A 21,337-nucleotide genomic window follows, 5' to 3' on the forward strand; every position below is an offset into this window, starting at 1 on the left:
AATAGTGTAAGAAGAAATTTGGATGTCATGTAATTGAAAACACGATAGAGTCTGTAATTGAAAACACGATAGAGTCTGGTGACATTTTTATTACAGATTTGCATGAGCCTAATGGTAATCTGGGTGGAATACTGATTAAGATAGATGGAGGCATCTGGTGGCCAGGGTATGTGGTTGATGGTTGCGGAACATTTCTTAATGAGGAAGAGGAGGTTAGGTAAGTTATAAATACTAAGTAAAGTGTTTATCATATTAATAATTATTGGGCCAATACATAATTATGTATGCTTCAGAGGTAACCCAACCATTTTGAGATTTTCAGTCTGACCCCAACATTTGTACTGCCATTTTCAAATGAAATCAAATGCACATGTGTTGTCAATAACACCGGACAAACCTGGCAGAGTAAACTATGTAAACAATCCAAATCTAAGACAGAAAAAACAAAAACAATTAATTTTGCAGAAGGGAATACCTGCCTATTGAAGAGGGTCATTAGAACCACCCTATCCACACCCGACCTTAGACCTAATTATTGCACAATAGTTTTCATTTTGCTTCTTTGTATTTTTTGCTTTTAACTGGAATTTTATACTGTATTTATAATCTATTTCATTATTCTTTTGCCTTGTAGCATTCCATTGACATGCAGTAATTGGTGTCCCATTCCACCATCTGCTGATGATACCAGAATTAAGAAGTCTCTAGGTAAATGAAACATACATTGTTGTTATGCATTGCATCATCATATTACAGGTAAAGGTACTGTATTATATAAATTAGGGCTGCTACAAGTAAAATGTTCTACTTTAACAAAAATTGTTAATATTTGTTTGCTATTCCATTATTTTGTCATTTCACATGACACATCTCTATCCACTGTGAGACGGTATCTTGGAGCAGAAACATTCCTCTTTTTTTATCGACTTTAAATGTGTGGTCATTGAGTCAATGGTGACTGCAGATATATATCTTAGTGACTGACAATTTATCAACGGCAAATACTGAATTTAATATTATGGAAGTAATTCTTTGAAAGAATTATATAATGCAATAATTGCAGTCCAACAGCTAATTTCAAACAATGCTGATCATCCTGGAAACAGAGCTGTAATGAAAATTTGCCAATTCATACAGGTGAACCAAAATTGATTATGCTATAGTTTTGTTCCCTGTCATAAATATAATACAGTATATAAATTGATTACATCTACTTCACTTTACTGTAACTTCAAAGCCTACCGATGGGGCTAGAGATAAATTAAGCAGACATTGTAGTGACTGTTTTCTGGATTAATTGCAATAAGGACTGCTAATCTACTGTTTAAGGATAATCCATTATTCTTAGCTGCCCTAAATATCATTTTCATGCTTTCAAGGAAGGAAGATGACTTAAGTTGGTAGACATGTTTACTACATGTGACCTAGTTTTACAGCAAAGTTTAAGTCTAAAAATAACAGATTTGGATATGGCTGCCGGTGGCCATCTTGAATTGCCACTTGTATTATATGTGCAAATGGCATCTAACAATTAAGAGTAAGAATTATTTATCATGAAACATTAAATGATATACATACATGTATTTCAAGCCACATTGAGGAGGTCACCAGTCTATTTCAGGCAAATTAGAGTATTTCTAATTCAATTTGAATTTTACAATGTACAGTAACATCAAACATCATAAAATATAAAAAGCTAGTTATTAGTTTTCTATGTTGTAATATATTGTTTAGTTAAATGTTGATTATGAAGGACCTCAACCAAATAGGTCAAAGCAGCTGAAATGTTTTATAATACATCTTAACCTTACAGGAAAACTGTCTGCAGAACACAAGAAGTCATATAAGCTGGACCTTATGAAGCTTCAAGGAAAAGGTAGGAATTTTTCCCCATGTACATTATGCATACTCCCTGTTCATGTTAGGAATCACAGAGTTTGTTGGGTTTAATTCCTCTTTGGCAAACTTTGAGCCCCCCCCCCCTTGAACTGATAAAGACATGTTTTTATTGCCGTGTTTTTAAAAGATAAATTTCATTGCACCCGTCCTTGATCAATTGGTTCATTTTCTAATTGGGGTCAATTATCAATTTATATCTGAAATGCCAATGATTTGAACTTCCATGTTGCGTCCCCAAATTCTAAGCCATAGGCGACTGTTGAATACCCGATCAAATGTGAAAAGGTTTGGGGTCACCTGCCCAACCACATGGATTTTCTGTGGGGCCTTTGGTTTCCTCCCACATTAAGACTCCTGCACGCTATCATCCGGGCCAAGAGTGATTAATGTTAGTTAAGATATCTTGTTTCCTACTTGTTGTAAAATAAATAATATTTATAGTTAACAACTAATTAAAAGGCTTTGATTGCCTAAAATAATTATATCTCGACAACAAAATCAGAAGCTGGGAAGAAGCAGATAAGTTTGATGTACGATTAGTGGTAGTATAAATTGGTTGAAATTACATTAATTAATGGTCAGAATTGATTGTTTGTAAATCAACATCAGTTTTGCTCATATTCTTAACAAATTTGAAAATGATGCAAAAATGTTGCAAAAAACACATTCCATGTATTAATGGTTCTAACTATTACTAACGATGATTTTTATGCCACAAAACTCTCATTTATATTTATCACACTTACATTCATAATTACACAAATAGCTGTTATATTGTTCTAAGATAAAGTACTGCCTATGCCAGCTATATATTACTTAAGAGACACTAATTTGATATTAAACTTAAAAATTGTACAAATATAAGATCAGGACCTTGTTACAAATACAGGGTCATCAGACATGCAGTCTTCAGACATGGGCCAATCATCAGACATGCAGTCTTCAAAGATGGGCCAATCATCACACATGCAGTCACCAGACATGGGCCAATCATCAGACATGCAGTCTTCAGACATGGGCCAATCATCACACATCCAGCCTTCAGACATGGGCCAATCATCACACATCCAGCCTTCAGTCAGCCTTCCGTCAGTCAGACAGCCTTCAGGCATGCAGTCACCAGACATGGGCCAATCATTAGACATGCAGTCCTCAGACATGGACCAATCATCAGACATTCAGTCTTTAGACATGGGCCAATCATTAGACATACAGTCCTCAGACATGGGCCAATCATCAGACATGCAGTCTTCAGACATGGGCCAATCATCACACATCCAGCCTTCAGACATAGGCCAATCATCACACATCCAGCCTTCAGTCAGCCTTCAGTCAGTCAGACAGCCTTCAGAAATGCAGTCTTCAGACATGGGCCAATCATCACTCATCCAATTATTAGACATGGGCCAATCATCACTCATCCAATCATCAGACATGGACCAATCATCACTCATCCAATCATCAGACATGGGCCAATCATCACTCATCCAATCATCAGACATGGACCAATCATCACTCATCCAATCATCAGACATGGACCAATCATCAGCCAGATGCCAGCCTTCAGCCAGCCTCAGCAGTCAGAGCCTGTCAGTCAGGCAGCCTTCAGACATGGGTCAGCCTTCGGGCATTCAGCAATCAGTCATGGCGAAGGCTTCAGTCAGCCAGCTCTTAGACATAGATCAGCTTTCAGATATAGACCAACTTTCAGACATGTACCAGCCTTCAGACATGGAATTTAACGATTGGGAAGATTTTGATGCTGATCCAGATTTTGTGCCAAAATCAGATTTGGAGGATGATTCAGAGGATGAAAAAATGTCAGAAATATTTCCAGAATTAATGTGGGATAACACTGAGGTTGAAAGATTGTCTGATTCGAAATGCAGTGTATTACAAGTGCAAATATCTAAAAATCAGGATGGTGTTCGGTTTTGGGATAAGAAGCATTTCTGTTTATATTGCCATGAAGGTTATACAAACATTACAAAACACTATTTAGGCCCCCACAAGAATGAAATGGAAGTCCAACGAATTTTATCCCATCCATTAAAGTCTGAGGGAAGAAGGCTAGGCTTATTGAAACTTCGAAATAGTGGGGACTATCATCACAACACTGATGTTTTGAAAAGTGGAAGTGGAATATTTGTAACGTGGACAAGGAATGAAGATAACACACTTTCACCACATGACTATTTGCCATGTGAGGATTGTCTTGGTTTTTTTCTTAAATCAAACCTATGGAGACATAGAAAAGTGTGTCCACTTCGAAAGGATGCCACACACATACCAAGACTGAGGTCAGAAGCTAACCTTTTGCTACCTGCTGCTGCAGATGTGTGTGAAGCCATGCAGAAAGAGGTCATTGGCCGTATGAAAGCTGATGAAATTACACAAGTTGTCCGCAATGATGCCACCATAATTCGGCTAGGGGAGAAACTTTTCCAAAAGCATGGACACCTGCCTCATCTGTTTGTGTATGTAAGTCAGAAAATGAGGGAGTTGGGTCGGTTCTTAATCAGTGCACGGAAAGAGGATCCAGCAATAAACTCTCTTGCTGATGTTCTTTTGCCAGAAAAGTTTGCTACTGTTGTGAGATCAACTAAAAACCTTTGTGGCTACAGTTGTGATGACAACAAATACGCCAATCCATCGCTTGCTTTAAAGATTGGACATCTCTTAAAAAAATGTGCTATGATCCAGAAAGCGAATGCTTTGATGACAGAAGACACATCATTGGGATCCAAATCTGATGCTTTTCTGTCGTTGTGTGAAATGGAATGGACAGATTCTGTGTCAGGTATGGCCCTTCAGACCCTGAGCACAGCAAAGATGAATAAAGGACAGCTTTTGCCATTGACAGAGGACATCAAAAAAGTTCAGGATTACCTGAAAGAAAAAACTAGTGACCTGACAGAAAACCTGAAAATCAGCTTCTCCAAAGACACCTGGAATACTTTGAACCAAGTAACTTTGGCCCGTCTTGTTTTATTCAACAGGAGAAGAGGGGGTGAGGCAGAAAGGATCACCATGAAAGATTACCGCGAAAGACAGAAATCAGGGAGTTGTCTAAAAGACATTGAAGAATCATTAAGTCCAATGGAAAAAGTCCTTTGTTCTACCTTCGAAAGAGTAGAAATCCGTGGAAAAAGGGGACGTATTGTCCCAGTTTTGTTAACTGCTACCCTACAGAAAAGCATAGAGTGTCTTATGAAATACAGAGATGCAGCTGGTGTTCATCCGGATAACAAGTATGTTTTCCCAAGGTCTTCATTTGACTCGCTGAATCCAATCAGAAGTGCAGACAGCCTGAGACGTTTTGGTAGGGAAGCCAAACTGTCGGTACCTGAAAACCTTACTAGCACCCAGCTTCGAAAGCATGTTGCAACAGTAAGTCAGGTTTTGAACCTAACAAAAAATGACTTGGAAAATATTGCTGGATTTATGGGGCATGACATTGAAATCCATAGGTCATTCTACAGGTTACCACAGGAAACTTTGCAGGTTGCAAGAATGGGAAGGTTACTAACAGCATTTGACAGTGGAGATGTGGCCAGGTACAGTGGGAAATCAATCGAAGAAATTCCAGTTGATGAGGGTATGTACATAATTATATTGATTTATTACAACTCTGCAGGACTGAAACTTGTGTTGATGATTGATTATAATCAATGTCTAATCGAAAAGGCAACCCATTCCAGACGATCAGTTAAATGAGATGGGCGTTTTCAAAACCAGAAGTGCAAGTCTAGTAATCTGAAACAACAATCATTTCGGTGTTTTTTTTGTTGTATTCACATAATGACACTTACTTCTGTGTCCATGAAATGTCATTTGAATTGGGAATCTGTTTCTCATCAATACCTTTCTAGTTTTTGCACACTTTTTAGCTCGCAGAGATAGAGCCTGCAGAATTATCTTTGAATTTTTGGGGTAAAAACATATATTTTTGTACATGAGAGGTTAAAGTTTTTTGGTAATCCACCAGATGAAGTAGGGCCAGCATATTTCTAGTGTTTTATACACGTAGTCATGTACCTATAAAATTGTCACTAAATATATTTACCTTTGGTATACATGTATGGGAGAGAAAGGCAAACTCATCTACATATCCTAATTAAAAGACTTAATTGTCAATAATTGGCAATGTTCCTCAGATAATTTTTCTTGCATGAATTGATCTTTCTTATTGTAAAGGGTTGTAGGATTTGGAATATAATTGTTTAACCATGTAACTCTCATCATTGTCTTTATATGTGTTAGCTTAATCTATATTATAGACTTGGAGCTTGATGATCAACCTGAAGGTGGTGATGAACTTCCAATTGATAACGAAAATGATCAGTCTGAACCTAGTAATGATGACATGGAAAACGTTTCGCCTGATGGTAAGGAGTTTGTGGAAATTATATAAATAGTGATTTCGTAGTATTTTTTGTTGAATACATTTGTCAACTATTATTAGGTCAGTTATCTGATGTCCTGCTGCCTTCATGCTTCGTCCATAGTGGTTGCATACATTAGACATTTCACATAATTGGAACTCCTTCCAAAGAGGCTGTTTTTCAATGACCACAAGCTCTTAATTTCTTCAAAAATCCTTTAGTAGTTCCAGAATTGCTAGTACTAAAAACTCCAATTAGTAGATTTAAAGATATATAGTGCTTTATCAGAATTGTGAGTTTCGGTCCTGGTATGTCCCTTGTTGCCCCCTGGGGAGGGAGTACTGTGAATGTTAGTGAAGCATTTTAATAGTATCGCCTCTTACATAGTTAGAACTTTCGTCAATAAAATATCTTCTCCATGCATGTGAAATGGAACTCAAATACATTGCTTTTGAATTCATATTATTGATGAAATGTTTTTGAAATATGAGCAACAGTGCTGATATTAACATTTGCACCTTATGCCTTAATGGTTACATACTGTATCCACAGTACTCCATGCAGTCTCATTGCAATTAGCTTGTAACTTTTATCCATTATGGAGGTACAACATCTCTAATTTAAATACTGACCTTCCTGTTGCTAGGGGGTAACAATTTCAGTAAAAAAAGTTTCTGAGTTTATAACTACCAAGAACACGATTGCATACAAATGTTTTCCCAGACACTTCATTTCAAAAATATTCATTTACACATTACATTTTTAATTACCGCATCCCTGATAAATCTGCAGTGATTTATAGACATTCTTTGTAATAAAAAGAACAACATTTGTGTATGTGTAGCAATATATAGAAATTGCTCTATTGTTATATATTCCAGTGACACCTAATCCCAATCCCCAGCAGAACCACACTGTTAGAGTAGCGAGACCATGTCATTCCAATAGAAAAGGTACTGTATATGGAGTAGAAACAGATGGAGTCTTTGCTGTATTCGTGTTCTATTAGCTTCCCTCCTTTTTTATGGTCTTTTTGTTTATGAAAATACACTATCGAAAAACATTTAAGGCCTGTTACATAGTAAATACTGGATATAAAGTTTTAAATAATTGTTGATTGTATAATTCCTAAATATGTTTGTAAACAACTTTTTTTATGTCTTAAGTGTTCCTCTGTCATGGTTATTTTGTCTTTTTAAAATTACCAAATCAACCACCCTTTTCATCAAAAACTGAAACATGGGTAAGTCATCTGTTTCCAAAAATGAAATCACAGCCACCTTATTAGATTGACTGTCAAAACAAAGAAAGTGTCAACACATTTTCATAATAAAAATTTAGCTAAAATGTACCTCAAATCATTGCAGATCTCATATGAATATTGTTTGTGAGATTTAAGCAATATCATAAATAAAATCTCCAGCTTGACAAAGGCCACCAATCTAGAGATCTCTAGCTTGCTATGAGCAAGGCATGTCATACTATTTCATTACCATTATAGCATACTGTATTCGACCCAATAGAAGTTTTCTAAAACTCCATAATATGATTTGATAGCCATTTGTCAAACAAAAATTAAAAAACAAAAACATTGTGACATCATAATAATGTCTGTGTTGTTTTATTTGCAATTCCCCAAACAGTTAATTTTGATGTAATCAATTATATCATTTTTTATTAAAGCATTAAACCTCTTAGATGAAGTCAAAATAATACTAGTATAAGCAATTTTGTAAACTTATTCCTGTATGTCCATTTCATGCTTCATTCTTTAACATTTGATCAAACTTTATACATTTATACAAAGGTCATATATGAGTATACATACTTAAGATTCTGTGGTGATTCAGGATTTTAAAGTCAAGGTCACTGTTACTATATATAAAGAAAGTGATAACTAATTCTGTTGTTTCAAACTACATGTAAACACTTCTAAAAGTAAATTCTTCGACAGAATTTGATAAAACTTTATGGGAAGGTCAAGTATGAACATTTTTAAAATATTCATGGTCCCAAGGTCAAGCTAAGGCTACAGGTTACTGTTGCTATATTTAGAACAAAATCATGAAATAATGCATCCTGTCCACATTCAGTGTAAACATGGCATCAGGGGATTTATGTCTTCCAGACTTTAATTTTTTTTTTTTTTGGGGGGGGGGGGGGGGTGTCAAGAACAAAGCGATATTAAAGTGACTAATAATTTACCCTTAAGTCTTGTCTAAAATTGTTTTAGTTCAAGTGAAGTTACCTATGACATAGTGTCTATGACATCTTGAATTTGTACTTGTCATTTTCAGGCCAAGTGAAGCTAAACGTGACTCAACAGCAGTGCCTAAAGCTGATTTTTCATGGAAATGTCCACCTTCGCAAGGAACTCAAAAGGAAAGAATGTGAAGAAGCTATTGCAGCACATAGCTGCCTTAAGGGGTTGGAATGGAAGAAAATAAAAAACACCATTCATAATTGGATAACAAGCAAAAAAATCAAAACCAAAAAAATGTTGAAACAACAGGAAAGGTAGGTCGCTATGTGGGCCCACAAAAGTTTAGAAGTTTTGAACAACTATCAAAGTATGTAATCACATTTTAGTCATTTCATTGAAATGATTTTATTTTTTTTGTACTTTGGTAAGTGTTATAATTCTTGTTATCATTGCGTCCATCAGTATGTTCATCAGCATTTTCGCCAAAGATTCTTTTCCTGTTTGATTCTTCTACACATACTTGTAGCTTCTACAGTATGAAGATTGGTAAATGCCCTAGGTGGCAATATCTTTTTTAATAACACTTTTATTGGATGAAAGAGGACCTGAGAAACAAGTACATTTTTCTTTAGCCTATTGCAAAGGTATTGCATCTGAATAAAGTATAGAAGTTGATTCGAATTAAACACCTGAGTGAGCAAACAAGGTGATACAAGTTTACATTGATGATGTAATGAGAGAAAGAGGTTATTATAGAAGCAATTAATTCAAGGGTCCTTCCCCAGGGTTGATGTTTTGTAATAGCCCTTATGAAGTATGTAGTTTCCGCATCTATGATACATGAGCCCTATCGGAACTACCTTGTCTGTCTGTCCATTTATATTTGGTTTGCATAGATTATTTAAAAGTGCACATGGTAATAGCCTATGGTTTGTAGATGTGCAGTAATCGTTTAATTTTTTCTTGGTAATCCAAAATGGTCACCAGGGCCTCACTTCCAATGTGGAACATTTTGGAATATAATTACTGTTCTAGTAAACCAATTCTGATTACACTTAAAAGTGATAAGAGTGATTCATAGGGCAATGGATTTAAATTGTAATTCAATTAGTTTAATGAAGGCTTCTAGTTGGTCAAAATCTACTTATTTTTTATGTAGATCAAATTTGCTTTGTAGAACTTATGACTTATGTCTAACATAGTCATAACAGTTTGGTTGCCATGTTAGCAAAAATGGAAGCCTCTTTCTAATTGGTCAATTTACACACCTGTATTTCTGAATTTAGAGTTGCAATTGGCTGGGGGCCTTTTTTTGATGAAGTACATCAGTTTTCTAGTTTTATTTTGTATGATTATATACAGTAAATCAGGTTGGCAATAAAGTCTGATATTTTTCAGAAATAACTGTATAATTCTTGATAATGGCATTTGGTGTGGGTAACTTGCCAAAGGAGGTGCCCATATTAGGTATAATTTTTTACCATAATTTTGTTATGCAGAAAATTCTGTTTCTCTTCAATTGCTACTTTATATGTGGTTTTGCAACTGAATCAGATACAGAATATTACATGAATATATTCAAAATAGCTATATGATAAAATAAAGATTGCTCTCCAAGTGGCCAAGCGTTAGATCAAAACTTTCTAGCACAACATGGCATTTTACTATCTTATGTTTAGGAATTTTATTGAAAAATTCTGGGAGCCTCCTTATTAAGAATGATGCAATGTTTTACAGACAATTTTATCTATGTTCATGTATCTCTTTTTATTTTATTTTTTTCTATCTGAAAATAAATGTTAACTCAAGTGAGTCAAGAAATTGCAATGTTTGTGACCTTATGGTCAAATTCTGTTTTTTTTCTGTTGTCTTACTCATAATGTTTTCTCAATTTTGTAGTTGTGTTTTTCACTATGAATATAACTTGTAGTTGTTAAACATAAATAAAAATTACTCGATAGTTTACATCCGCTTCTAATTTTCAATATTTTTGTAAAACAATCCTGAAATGGATCCATGGTAATTGGGTCATTTTAAACAGAATAAATAGCAACACAAATCACACTTTTTGCATGAAAGGTTTTTCATGAATATTGCAATAACATATAATTATTATCATATTTCCTGTTTTATTATTCTGTACTTGGTTTGTTCCAATGCTGTTATGTAAAGATGAGTAAATGTGTGTGCAGAACTACTAATTTAATGGTGGTGAATATTCCTAAACTGTTTCCTGTATTTTTACATACACACCATGATTTGGTTTAGTTGCTTTGCAGGTTCCAAACTTCATTATTGTCATGATTTTTTTGTTTTTATCAATAAAAACTTTACATCATGTCTTCTTAATTTTCTTTTTCATATTGACAGTAATTTTATATGGGGTCTATTCTTATTACTGAGTCACATTTGGAACTTCTGGTTGCAGTCAATTAATTTTGATTGGTAAAATTGTAATATATTCCTGGTGTTCCAGTCACCTCTTGTTTCCTGGAAAAAGTGATTAAGGGTCAAACATGATTTCACAAAAACACATTTAATCTCATGATTTGGTTCATTACACAGTAATTTGAAGTAATGAAATAATAGATGACCAAGTGTGAATATATTGCTGTCGGCATAGGTTTGTGTCTGCATGCTTTTTTTTATGTCATCTGACCTGATTGCTCTTCTAGAGTTCCACCGGTGGGATTCTGCTCGGACTTGTCAGAAATGCTGAGACGGTCCTGACAAAGTGTTGATGTTTATATAAGGGGTCTGTACGAAATTTGAAATATACACTCAAGTCTGTCAAAAGTGAAAATACCTCGGGAATATACACTCATGTCTGTCAAAAGTGTTAATACCTCGGTAATATACACTCATGTCTGTCAAAAGTGTAAATACCTCGGGAATATACACTCATGTCTGTCAAAAATGTAAATACCTCGGTAATATACACTTATGTCTGTCAAAAGTGTTAATACTGTACCTCGGGAATATACACTCACGTTTGTCAAAAGTGTAAATACCTCGGGAATATACACTCACGTTTGTCAAAAGTGTTAATACCTCGGTAATATACACTCATGTCTGTCAAAAGTGTTAATACTGTACCTCGGTAATATACGCTCGTGTCTGTCAAAAGTGTTAATACCTCGGTAATATACACTCATGTCTGTCAAAAGTGTTAATACCTCGGTAATATACACTCATGTCTGTCAAAAGTGTTAATACCTCGGTAATATACACTTATGTCTGTCAAGTGTTAATACCTCGGTAATATACACTCATGTCTGTCAAAAGTGTTAATACCTCGGTAATATACGCTCGTGTCTGTCAAAAGTGTTAATACCTCGGGAATGTACGCTCGTGTCTGTCAAAAGTGTTAATACCTCGGTAATATACATTCAAGTCTGTCAAGTGTTAATACCTCGGTAATATACACTCATGTCTGTCAAAAGTGTTAATACCTCGGTAATATACACTCAAGTCTGTCAAGTGTTAATACCTCGGTAATATACATTCAGAGTCTGTCAAAAGTGTAAATACCTCGGTAATATACACTCATGTCTGTCAAGTGTTAATACCTCGGTAATATACACTCAAGTCTGTCAAGTGTTAATACCTCGGTACTATACATTCAAGTCTGTCAAGTGTTAATACCTCGGTAATATACATTCAAGTCTGTCAAGTGTTAATACCTCGGTAATATACATTCAAGTCTGTCAAATGTGTTATCAGATCTTGATATTAATTAAAAGTCCTAGATATCTTTGATTACCTCAGTACTCCATATACTATATATAGCAGAAAGCTTTCATATATTTTTAAAAAAAGGTAACACATTGAATTTTGCAAAATAACGGCCATTGTATCTTTATAGTTATGGCAGGGTTCCCTCACTTATTTGATGTCAGAATTCAAGGCCTTTTCAAGGCTTTTCCAAGGTCATAAAGAGAAATTCAAGGTAATCTACAATCCAAGGTTTTGGAATATATAACATTGCATGCAGCTTCTTACTGTTCTGCAAAGATGTACTATGTTGTAGTCAGATTCAACAAATAAATACATGTATTACTTATATTTGGTTAATCCAAATGAGTCATGTTGGCTCTTTTACACCAGGCTAGTATATCCTTTGTTTGATTATTGTTGGTGCAAATAATTTTCATCAACTGAATCAAATAATCAAAACTATAAATTATGAAATTCAGGCTTTTTTCTTCTTTTTTTTTATGATATTTCACAAAGTTTTCCCAACCAGGAAATTTGTTTTCTATTTTCCTGGCTTTTTCAAGTTTTCAAGGTTGTGTGGGAACCCTTTTATGGATCAAATTCCATCAATAAGTCTAGTTTAAATATTGTGTTGGTTTTTACCATTATTTTTCATTAATAGAACCTGGCGACTTTAACTATAATTTGCAATTATGAGCTATATTTTTATCCCTACCTCGGCGAGATAGATGAGTTTTGTTACGGAGTGTTAATATATTCTATATCTACCAATACCTCTGTAGTATTGTAGACTGTTGTAAATACCTCTATAACAGTGCGTAGTGTTGATGACTTTTATGACGTACTGGATTCTCTTTTTATCGTATTGAAATGATTTTTACCAATCACAAAGCATAGCCTTCGATGCCGTGTGGCACAGTGGGTGATTTAAGTAACGGAAAGTAATGACCTCGCTATGTAAGTGTAAATGTATGTACCTCTTCATGTTTGTCGCACGGGTATGGGTGTGTGTGTGTGTGTGTGTGTGTGTGTGTGTGTGTGTGTGTGTGTGTGTGTGTGTGAATATTGTATAGATGACTGTAATGATGTTTCATCTTAGTGATGTTGATGATGATACTTTATCACAGTCATGATGATTATGATGATGTGTATCATGAATTATGTAATGCAAAAATGTTTGAAAAACAAAATAAATATTTAAAAAAATATGTTTCAGGACCGTCGCCCATTTCGAATCGAAATGTTTCAAAAGTTGCACAACGAAAGGTAAGTTGCTTATTTTAGGAAGCATTTAATTTTGGTCATATAAATGTGAAAAGATAAAATCTCAGTCACTGAAGTATAAAGAACGTGAAATTCTACCAAACAAAGACTAAATAAAAAGTGATCGCAGTGACCGACAGATCGATTGTTTCTCTTGCCTTTTTAGCTGAAACATTTTGTATCTTCTATGATGGAAAATGTTGACAGTGTTTTATTCTTCTTTATATTTATGTTTTTGTACAATATGTAGGTGTGCTATATACAATAACCATCCTTTTCCGTACCAAAGTTTATAAGTGGAGATGTTCTTACTCGGGCAAAAAGCCCTAGCGAGCGGGCGTTCCGCCAATGGAGCCTGGCCTTTCTCCTTTCAGGCCTCCGCTCTTCTCTTCTCTGCAGGCCAAGAGAGTTCTTTTTATACTAAATAACAGATAGAGGTCAGATGGGTAGACCATATTTAGCTAGATATAAGATATGATGGAATAAACAAGTGTTGCATAAGGAACCAGCACACAGATGAGCATCGCCACACCGACCACACAATTCACATGGCCCTATCTATCTGACTTGTGCACTAGTATTGAAATGATAAACTACATGTAACATTAACTGTTGATCAACAAAGACTGCTGACCATGTGTAAACAAACATCCGATCGCCTACCTTATTACAACCTAGAAACAGTGTACATACACATTTCTTACTATACCTTCGTAACTAAATTTCTTTATAATTTACTTCGCTAAAATAACTAATAATGGTTCACTTCTGAGTTTTACATTGCTTTTTTTTCGTAGACGGTATATTCACCCCGTGTAACCAGAAAAACACGGACAGGACACACCGTTTGTAAGTTATTACGCATAATAATTATCTTTAATACATCAATCTATAATAATTAATTACCTGTAATAACGAATAACAAGTAATTGTAATTTCATACCAATTACTGATAATCACGATTTTGGTGATTATGAATTAACTTTATTGTATTTAATCCAGCATAATGACACAGTTGTTTATTGGTTATGTAGTATTCATGAGTTATCTTCACTATCTTATTATCGTAGTTAACCAGCGTATTGAAACACCTGTTGTAAGTAGTTTCCTGTAATCATGAATTACCTGGTGGGATGTTTGTTTGAAGGCTGTTCAAACTAAAGCCCAACCATATCCTCAATAGAAAAAAGAAAACAGTTGCCCATCATGTTAGAACTACTGTATAGTTGCTTCCTCTGGCCGTGCTACGAAAACTCCAAATGAATTCAGTTAATACTCTTTCTGGTGACATGTGGAAACTAGCTTGGAGACTTCATTGATGATGTGGCACAAATCCTGTTCATACAGATAGTCTAGATTCTCCAACAACTTGCCAATTCATGAAGGTTGCGTTTGCAAGTAAGGAAATGGATGCTGAAATATCAGCAATATTTTACACCAGAAGTCTGCTCGAGCTAACATTCCAGGATACTTTCAAAGCATAAAAACACCTGCAATTTCATACATATACTCCACGCCATCTGCATCCAACCTTTTCAATTACAAGCAAACGCTGTAACAACTGGATGAAGATGGCATTAAATTAGTCCTCCGTCAGCTTATTCTACCGTTACCTAAAACTATGATCCAACTGGGCACATGGTAACTGATGATTTAAGCATTATTCAAAATGTTTGGCTGTAAGAACTTTTAATGAATGGTCCTAAATATCGTGAAACCCCGTCAGTTAATTGAAATATGAATTTCAAGATATTTATTAATTTCGTTAAAGACCATGTTGGAGAATTGGCTAAATAAAGGACACGACAGACTTTTTCCGATCTTTTCCTACAACGATACGAACGGGCAGCTTTCCAACAAACTGTATGATAAGCCTGATGATTTCAATTCCTTATTGTGAATTTTCCATTTCTTAAAAGAGTCATTCCTGCATTATGAACCTATGGTGCTTACATGTCAAAATATGCATGTTGATAAATGTTATAGAGGAGTTTTACGGTCGTCGTAGTGATCTCATTGAGAACTATTCTATTTCATGTGCGATATGAAGCTAGACGTATGTCATGCTTGTTAGTTTGCCTGTAGATTATGTTGTAAAACATTTGAGAACGTGACATTAATTACTCGGATTGACCAAGATTGACATGGCGGATGTCGTTGATGAAGCAGAAGACGCTTACTATCAAAGCACATTGGTCTTATTATTTCTGTTCTTGTTCATCTCCGTGTAACTGTGTTCATATTTGCCTCGTTTTTTGTACATAAACTCAACAATGTTCTACTATCATATTGAATATTTTCCTTGGTTCTTTTTTTAATTCAGCTACCTACCAATGGAACTTGCTGTGTGAGATATGTCGGGAGCGCACGGCAGATGCTACATTTGTACCCTGTGGACATACAATCACTTGCAGGCGTTGCTGCAGACATGAACAAGTTTGTAGTGTGTGTCACTGTACCATCGAAGGAACTAAGCAAGTTTAGCCTATGTTAACTGCCATAAACGGTAAAAAACACGTCTAGAACTTAAGTATAGTTGCTTTGTCAGAGGTATCATTGACAGTACTTTTCATTATATAGTAACGTTGTCTGGAATGCTGTTGACAGTTTTCAACAAGTTTACATTTAATATATATATTAGCGTATAATAGAAATCCTAGCTTTGTCAGAGATGCTATTCAGTACTCAGCAAGTTTACAATTTATTACATATTAGCGTTGTTAGGGGTGTTATTGATAATATTAACCAAGTTTACATTTTGTTATATGATATCTTCATCTGATGGACCATCAACACGACTGAATATATCAAGACTATATAACACCTGGGAAGTTATCAACAGAAACAATATATTTACACGCAGGATCCTGATAAACAAGGATAATAAGACCGGGTGTTCCGTAAAACTAAGCGTCTTCTTATTTACTGACGATACTCCCCATATGAATAATGGCCAATCCAAGTAAGTTATGTCACAATTCCAAATTAGAGCACGGTAACCAACAACGAAATCAACAGCAATAATATCGAGCATCAAATACATACGTCCGGTTTTGTGTAGCCTGCAGAGCTGGCGGACACTTGGGGATCACTTTGTCCGTCGTCACGCGTCGTCGTCGTCGTCCGTACGAAAGTTTTCCGGACTTTTTTCGGTAATGCTTTGAGTTATCAAAATGAAATTTGGCATATGGCTTTTTGTTGCAAGGGTACAGATTAAGCACGATTTCCGGCTGTCTGTAACCCTTTTTGGCAGAGTTATGCCCTTTTCAACTTAGAAAATTTCCTGGGAATATTGTTTTCCGGACTTTTTTGGCTTATGCTTTGAGTTAGCGAAATGAAATTTTGTATATGGCTTTTTTGTTGCAAGGGTACAGATTTAAGTTTGATTTCTGGCTGTTTGTGGCCCTTCTTGGCTGAGTTATGTCCCCTGGAACTTGGAAAATTTCTCATGAATATTGCTTTGCGCAGTTTTCCCATTATGCTTCAAGTTATAGAAATGAAATTTGGTATTACAACTTTATGGTTGGTCGTTGCACATCCAGTTCAATTTCTGGTTTACCGTGACAATGTATTCAGACGACACACACAGTTCCGAGGAACTCATATCATATAACCATACAGCATGGTCAGAAGCTACTCGTTGTTGGAAAGAAATCGAGATAAGTGGCTGATGTTAGAGTCTGTCATGTTCTTTTTCAATTCTGGTGAGTACATGTATAACGTTGAACATAGTCAATAACTTTCATGTCATTTAAAGATAAGACAACATCATTACATCTGAAAGTCACCAGAATTTTGATCAGTTGAACATTTTTTTCTTTCATATTTCTTATTTAATTTGGATATATTTCGCACAAAATAAACATTTGTGTAGTTCTTAGCCATACATTTGTAGTGTCAGTGTATCCTTTGTTTGAAAAGGGAGCTATCATAATTGAGTAGGTCTAGACTATTGCTTAATAGGTGCATCTAAAGCGTTGGCTAAATCGTACGTAGCTTTTTGGTATTTGGCAGTGACGTCCTGTGTATTAAATATTTATATATTTATTAAATAAAGTGAATACAGTAGTGTTATTGGGATATGATTTAGTCATTGTTGAAAGAGGTTAATGATACATAATAATTCAATTGTAGTACTTCACTGTTGGTGGTGAATTGTAGTTATCCCATTAAGAGAATCTAGGTCCTAAATTTTGATTTAATAGATATGATTTGTTGTCTGATAATTGGGATATTAAGTTAAACCATAATAAAATAATATATATTCTTTACTCTGAATTAAACACATAATGTTACTCGATTGTATTTCTTGAATACGCCTATAATTTTACAAAATCCGAACAACTAGGCTTAATGCTGATGGTTTATGTTCTGAGCATATACAAAATATTTTTCGAGAAATCCAGTAAATGAGTGATTAAAATGAATATTAATCTTGTTTCAGCTGTGTATATTTTTGTTTCATATTTCCATAATATCATCAACCCAATCCTCTGATCAAAAATGTTATGAGTGGCTTATTTTGCTCTTCATCCCAGCCTTTGTTGATTATATTAACAGCATTCAACAATAGTGATATGAAGCGTCATCTCCGGCTACATCTGTCAAATGATGAATCAATAAGGTGATCATTATATCAGTCAAAGTTAAAATTACATGCATTTTTCTACGTTTACATATTATGATATATTTTGAGTCTCGAATAAATAACCATAAAACTAACTTTGGGATACACTGAAAATTTGATGAAAGTTATTTCTCCCTTTTAACTAATAATTAATCAATTCTATATGTTACATCCCATAATATTGATCAATCTGCTGTACATATTTTGTATGCTTCTACATATTTGCTTCAACAAACTTTACTCATTTATTTGTAACTGGATTTATATAGGCTTAGGCCGATTTCTGATCAATTATGTATTTTTGAACAATAAAATTTTGTTGAAATAAAATGGGTCTGTGTCAAATCTCAAAACAATGTCAGACACGAACAAGAAAATCCCATTTATTTGTCCTTGTGTGATATGAAGTGCTTGTGTTTGATACTTATTAATTCGGCTCCAAGTTTTTTGTTGCCTTTCCATGACTCACTTTGAATGAGTGTAATTGTTTCGAAATTTGACTGAAGTTTTCGTCAAGAAACCGTAATGAAATATTAAACCCTCACCGGAACACATAATCTTATTCTCTTACCTTTCTTGGGCTTCCGTTTAAGTATTTCATTTGTTCAGTCTTTGCTTTGTTTATAGCAATATTAACTTTATATTTAAGCTTAAAAGATATATCTTGTTTCTTCCATGTGTTACTAAAGTGTTTCAAAGCCCAATATATTTGAAATTCAAATCCACGTGAGTTTTTATTCTGTAGAGAAAACCAGAAGACAAACCACATGTACAAACGAGATTCAATTAAAATATAGAAGGGTTAAAACAGGCTAAAACATATACATGCACCACTTAACATTTACAGGAGAAGTGTAGAGGATTGTTCAACAGACACGTAAGTGAACAACACATATCTGTGCAAGGAACAACAGAACCGTATCAACTAAAACACATTGTCAGGACTCGTCAGTGATACGAGGGGTCTTATGTGTTGTTCCTAGACAATATAGAATCGTAGATAAAAGAACCGCGACTAGTTACATTTATAAGTCGACATTACTTCAAAACTTCTATTTATCTTCATTTTTTAATGCAATATCTCTATTGCACTTTTTCAAATGGATACTTCAAAGTGCCATATGTAGATACATGAAAATAACCTACAACCGCATAAATGATGAGTCATTATAACTACTTATAGTCATACTGGACCTCCTTGTATAACACCAGGTGGAGTCATTATAACTACTTATAGTCATACTAGATCTCCTTGTATAACACCAGGTTGAGTGACAAATGTACCCTAACATAATGGCAAATACTTGTTACATGAGAATTTTAAATGAAAATATTTATATACCAGCCTAAAGTACTTAAAATGTCCGTTATTGTGATACCACAAATGTTATATTGGCATAAAAAAGGTAAGCATATTGATAACTTTGATTTCCATAAAAAAGCAAAATTTTCACAAAATAAAGAATATATCAAAAGTTTGCCAAGTTCATTTTGTATAGTTGCAATCTCAGTCTATATTTCATACTTCTCAAAAAACTTTCTACGTGTATATGCTGTCTATTGAATAAATTGTAAGTGATTTCAAAGGCGGTAAAATATATTTCAAACAATTTAAACATGCTTATTTCATAATTTGTTATAATCATGAAGATTTATTTTCGTTGTTTTTTTTGTGCCAAAAACTGCTATATTATCCAGTTTTGTGTAGCACCAAAGCACATTAAGTATTTTGTATTTGTTTTAAAATTAAATTCAGTAGGTATAACTTAACACGGTGTTTTCTGCACTGGAAATATATCCTCTAAAGAACAACTGACAGTTTAGTTTGTATTATTAAAGCTTAACAATGATTAAATAATCAGTATTACTGATAACATGTTATCGTCATTCCATTTTTCTTCGTTTATCATTAAACATAATAATAATGGATATAAATAAGTTAGATATTCTTATTAATAATTAATAAATGTGGCCAGAAATGATAACCTTGTCTGACATCTGAATGTGCAAGTATTTTAATTTCCAGAAACATATAAAGGTATTACTATAAAGTATTCATACCATTTTTGCTAAGTATCTATAGACAATTACATAGACAAAGTTACACTTAAGTCAGACATTCTGTATCAAATTCAAATTACTACAAATCTCCAATCAAGTTTACTGAAAATCATGTCAGACTTGTACATAGGTCGTGGTTGCAAAACCAGGTTGAAAGATTTATTTCAAGGAGCCCGAGCTAAAGTAAGACGTATGTTTACCCCAGTATAACTGGCTGCACCAGCTACTGACTGCTGAGATCATAAGTATAACAGAAGAAAGCATATTATGTCATTGCAGTCTGAATTGTATGAACATTCTGGTATAAGCACTCCAGATGACCTGGCGAATGATGCAGATAATGCTTACACTGATATCATGTCATCCATCCAACTACCACTAATCTCTGTTAAGAAATTACTTTATGGTGGCAATTCACATAAAAAATGTGTCATATGTGGAAAAGAGGGCACTGGGCTATGCACTATACCCCAGCGTACCAGGACAAACTTGATATTTTCTATGGTGTCCCCCTGATGCTCGTGTTTGCAATGACCACGTAATTGGTGACTTTCTGAATACTTTGCCACTAGATCTGCAAACAAGGGAACCATTGGCTCTTCATCTTCAAAAAGCTATTCAGGGTATCAATGACCTTGAACTACGCCATTTTCTCTGCTGGTACGCCAACCAACACAGGCATAGATGTAGACCATCTCAGAAATGAAGAATTCAAAGCATGGACTGGTTACACACTTGAACAAATGCAGCAAATCTATAGCATTTGCACATCACACATCAATAGAGCACCATGTTCCTCTACATTTCATGCTTTGTTTCTTTTCTATGTTAAACTGAAGACCAATATTTCATGGTCTCAACTTGGTGTCTTGTGTGGTCTGACAAAAAAAACTGTGTTACACATTTTGTAGTGTCTTAAAAGCCTTGAGCCAGACATTGTGCCCCGTTTCCTTGGTCCAAGACACATTGCCCGCGAGGACGCTAAGTGCCCAACACAATCCTTACAAGATGTTTCTACGGGGACAAAGTAACTGGCATCCTTGATGGTACCTACATTTATGTCCAGAAAAGTGATGATGACCCCCTTCAAAGATCCTCATACTGTGGGCAAAAGAAGCGAAACTATTTTAAATTCACGAGAATTGTCTTTCCAGATGGTTATGTACTAAATGAAAATGAAAG

The 21,337-nt window shown here is 34.7% G+C and overlaps 1 protein-coding gene and 1 long non-coding RNA gene across 2 annotated transcripts; both read left to right on the top strand.

Moving 5' to 3' along the window:
* Nucleotides 1-4,889: 4,889 nt before the first annotated feature.
* LOC132561328 (uncharacterized) lies at nucleotides 4,890-8,842 on the top strand. The gene is made up of 4 exons (XM_060226051.1): nucleotides 4,890-5,497; nucleotides 6,180-6,287; nucleotides 7,166-7,237; nucleotides 8,582-8,842. The coding sequence occupies exons 1-4, from the start codon at nucleotides 4,930-4,932 to the stop codon at nucleotides 8,803-8,805; spliced, it is 972 nt and encodes a 323-aa protein (XP_060082034.1). The 5' UTR covers nucleotides 4,890-4,929; the 3' UTR covers nucleotides 8,806-8,842.
* A 4,573-nt stretch (nucleotides 8,843-13,415) lies between these two features.
* LOC132561322 (uncharacterized) lies at nucleotides 13,416-18,424 on the top strand. Its single transcript, XR_009554687.1, has 3 exons — nucleotides 13,416-13,470; nucleotides 14,265-14,316; nucleotides 15,791-18,424. It is a non-coding gene; the product is annotated as an uncharacterized LOC132561322 (long non-coding RNA).
* Nucleotides 18,425-21,337: the final 2,913 nt, after the last annotated feature.

Source organism: Ylistrum balloti, unplaced genomic scaffold (assembly GCF_031769215.1).
Source record: "Ylistrum balloti isolate Yb309-2 unplaced genomic scaffold, AGI_CSIRO_Ybal_v1 Utg371194, whole genome shotgun sequence".
In the NCBI taxonomy this organism is placed as follows: Eukaryota; Metazoa; Mollusca; class Bivalvia; order Pectinida; family Pectinidae; genus Ylistrum; species Ylistrum balloti.